Source organism: Gadus macrocephalus, chromosome 6 (genome assembly GCF_031168955.1).
Source record: "Gadus macrocephalus chromosome 6, ASM3116895v1".
NCBI classification, from domain to species: Eukaryota; Metazoa; Chordata; class Actinopteri; order Gadiformes; family Gadidae; genus Gadus; species Gadus macrocephalus.
Window position 1 is genome coordinate 1,930,385 of NC_082387.1, and position 3,812 is coordinate 1,934,196.

The 3,812-nt window shown below is 39.8% G+C and overlaps 1 protein-coding gene across 1 annotated transcript; it reads left to right on the forward strand.

The window, feature by feature from the left end:
• The first annotated feature begins 282 nt into the window (after positions 1-282).
• Positions 283-777, forward strand: twist1b (twist family bHLH transcription factor 1b). Its single transcript, XM_060053423.1, has one exon. The coding sequence runs from the start codon at positions 283-285 to the stop codon at positions 775-777; it is 495 nt and encodes a 164-aa protein (XP_059909406.1).
• The last annotated feature ends 3,035 nt before the right edge of the window (positions 778-3,812 follow it).

Sequence of the window (3,812 nt, forward strand, 5' to 3'; positions counted from 1 at the left end):
GAAGTAGCCCCCACCCATTGGTGGTTCTTGGGGCCCCCACCCCTTGTGATGGTTCTGGTGGTCCCCACCCCTTGTAGCTATCATGTGTGGGCCTATCCCATCGCTTCCTAAAGATCTTTAAATGTACACTATAAGAACTCCCTAAAGTTGTCAATGATCAGAAATGTCTTACGTTCATCGCTGGTCATTTGTATGGATTCTGCGGGGCAAAGAGAGAAGGAACCAGGACTGGATTACCCGTTGATTTAATGTCAGGTCATTGGTTGCTCGTCATCCGAGGGGATGTCTGAGGAGACCCGAGAGTCGAGCTGCAGCTCCACTGGCTCTCCTGTGGACAGTCTTGGAGAAATGGACAGTCAAACCAGGAAAGGTGGGAGGAAAATAAGGAGATCGAGTCGGACAGACGGGGAGGATTTAGATAGTCCAACCCCCGGGAAGGGAGGGAAAATGTCCAGCCCCAGCTCCCAGTCCTCTGAAGAGCTCCACACGGAGAGGGTCATGGCCAACGGGCGGGAGAGGCAGAGGACGCAGTCTCTGAACCAAGCGTTTGCATCACTGCGGAAAATCATTCCTACTTTGCCCTCAGACAAATTAAGCAAGATACAAACACTGAAGCTTGCTGCCAGATACATCGATTTTCTCTTCCAAGTCCTGCAAAGCGAGGAGTTGGACTCCAAAATGGCAAGTTGTGGTTGTGAGTCTCCTGAGAGGTTGAGATCTGCGTTCTCTGTGTGGAGGATGGAGATGGTCAACATCGCACTAGGAAAAACCCTTTGAAAACTGTATGCTGTAAGGAAACTCCAAATAGGCCGACATACAATGTGTTCAGTTAGAATTTTGCTAGGCGGGGGAAGACGTATATAGGCCTATAAAAAACACCTTTTGATTGATCCTCTTACTTCCAGATGACTGCTGATATCACTTTGACGGGACGATCTGGGGTCCGATGCTGGAATCAGGAGGACCCACTTAGACCAAGAGTTACAGGGTCTGGGTCCACTCTGAACCCTGAAAGTCTCATGCATTTGTATTGTGAGCTCAATACCTTCTGATACCTTTTACTATTGTTGACGACGAATGTACCTTTTTGGTTATGCTTTGGACTCGATTCTCTGGAAGTCAAAGAGCAATCGAGTTGTCTGTTTTTGTGAGAGAATAAGCTACTGCTTATCATACGATAACCAGAATACATCTATTTATTTATTTGTGAAACATTGGAGGAAAAGAAGCAGTGCAATTAACAAATTCCTATGTTTATTATCTATGTACATTTTTGTATATGTTTTGCATTTTACATTAAAATGTTATTTTTACCCTTTTATATTGTTTCATGTCAATATTATTAATCGCATTTCGCGTGTTTATTGTTAATCTAGGCCTACTTAAAAATATGTTGGACTATTTTACAACAAGCAATAAATAAATTGTATAGTAACAACAACATAATGGCAGAGCTCTATAGATAAGAGCTCTTACAGCATGTAGCCCCTATAACCAAGCGTCTCTTCACCTATAGGCCAACACTCAACATCCTCCACTATGGGGAAGAACCTGTCCTCAACGCTTATATAAGCACAAATCCCAGTTTTCACCGATTCATAGTTTTAATAATGTTATTATTATTATATCTATAATGTTATTTCCTTTGGTTAACATCCGAGATTCAGATAAACAGCAAAAAACAAAACGTTTTTGTATATTATTAATGTTTTATTATTATATTTGAACAAATACACATTTAAACAACTAATTCAGTTGTATTTTATTTTTGAAAATATTTTTGAAAATATAAATAAACTTAAAAACAAGTAGCCTAGGTTATTTAGAGAAGTAAATACATGAATTATGTTAATTTATTTCAATTATTTTGTCTCTTGATCTTAATGTTTTTGAAGAGAAGGCCTATTCGATCAAATGTAATTCAACAATATTTGTAGAAACAGGATAGTGCCTCAAGGTAAGGTTTGTAATTTAATAAGACAAGCTTAATTGAAATGTGAGGATTTTGAGCCAATGGCCTGAATGGCTCGGTCAACTCCTGTTTTAATGGGACGTCCAAAAAACGACGGTTCATATTGTCACCAAAATATTTTTATTTGAGCCTATTTAGTTTCGTTCATAGTTTATGAACTAGGCCTATTCACATAAATAATACTTCCTGAATTAACTTTAATGTTTACAAATCTCAATATCCCAATAAGACATTGTAGATGCCTTATAATGCCATTGATCCCAATATAATGTATTGATCCTTGTTTGGTGTAAAACACCAAATTAAGTTAACCTATTTATACCAAATTAATTTCTTTAATGCGTTACGGTTCTCAGTTTGTGGCGCCTATCATTTATTATTTTTAGAATAAATGTATAAAACATTTCCAATCTTTCATTCCTCCTAAAGTCCTTGTACTTGAGATTTGTCCGTTAAAGGAGGTTTAGACGAGTTAACGCCTAACGAGCCAGCCCTAACTTTAGCTGATGATCAAAAATAATTCCATAAAAGTAGTTAAAAAATCAAAAAAAAAAAAAAGTGAAAAAAACATTTTGTGTGTTTTCTTTTAACACTGTGCACGCCATTGCTGCAAATATTTGTTCAGATGGGTTGGCAATGGACATGATGCAGTATAGACCGTAGAACAGATGTCTCTAGTTTTAAAGTCACGTGCTGAACAGATGTTCTTATGGCGCAGGGGCTGCAGCCCTGCTCTATACTCTGCAGAAAGCTCCGACCCTTCAGGCCTGCTCTGTACTCTGCAGAACTCCAACCCTGCAGACTTGCTCAATGCTTCTGCTCTAAAAGCAAAGTTCGGAAGCCCATCGGCTCTCTAGAAATGGATTTGAGGGCCGCCACTTGCAGTTTGGCCGATTAGTGATTTGGAATAAATGGGTGAGTGAGTCAAATTGAACGAGAGCTGTGGCTTTCGTTTATGTAATCAAATAAACACAGAACAAACCTCTAGGGTTTACTATATTTTAGAGTGTCTTCAACGCTGTTGTGTCTGTTGGCTATCGTCAAGCGCCGTGTAGACTGGGAGTGCAGGCGAATTTCGCCTGCACCTGGCGAAAGCTCGCAAAGTTTGATTGGTTAGTCTTCCTGAGTTGTCTGTGTGTGTGTGTGTGTGTGTGTGTGTGTGTGTGTGTGTGTCTGTGCGTGTGTGGTGCGGTGTGTGTGTGTGTGTGTGTGTGTGTGTGTGTGTGTGTGTGTGTGTGTGTGTGTGTGTTTGTGTGTGTGTGTGTGTAATTCTACAGCAGGCCTATTCAACTAGCGGCCCGTGGGCCAAATTACTTTTTTTCTGGCCCGCAAGAGGTTGCAAGCAAAAAATAAATAAAATAAAGGAGAAACATAGTTGCATGAAAATCAGGTTTCTGTGTGTAGCCGGTGATACTAGCCAGTATCAGTACCCCACAATCAGGAACTGGCATCACTTATTCTGACAATGTTTGGCTCAACCGATACGTGTGAGTCTAGCTTTTCTCATATGAATGCCATCAGAACAAGGGCACGTTGCTCCATGACCTATGAGAAGCTGCAGGAGTGTCTCAGGATGAGCCAAACTAGGCAAACAAGGCAGTGCAATCTTTCTCACTGGCTCAAAATGTCTCATATGTACAGTAGTTCTGTTTTGTGATGATTCAAACAACATTGTTGAATTCTAAATACGTGTCCAAAATATGTGAGAACAAAATCTTTTATAATGATACGATTAAAAGTGAAGAAGGAAGGAATGCGTCTGACAAGTTTATTCCATGTAGTAGTATTATATATATTAAGTTAACACTACTTTAAGTACGATTTATTTGTAGCGATTCAT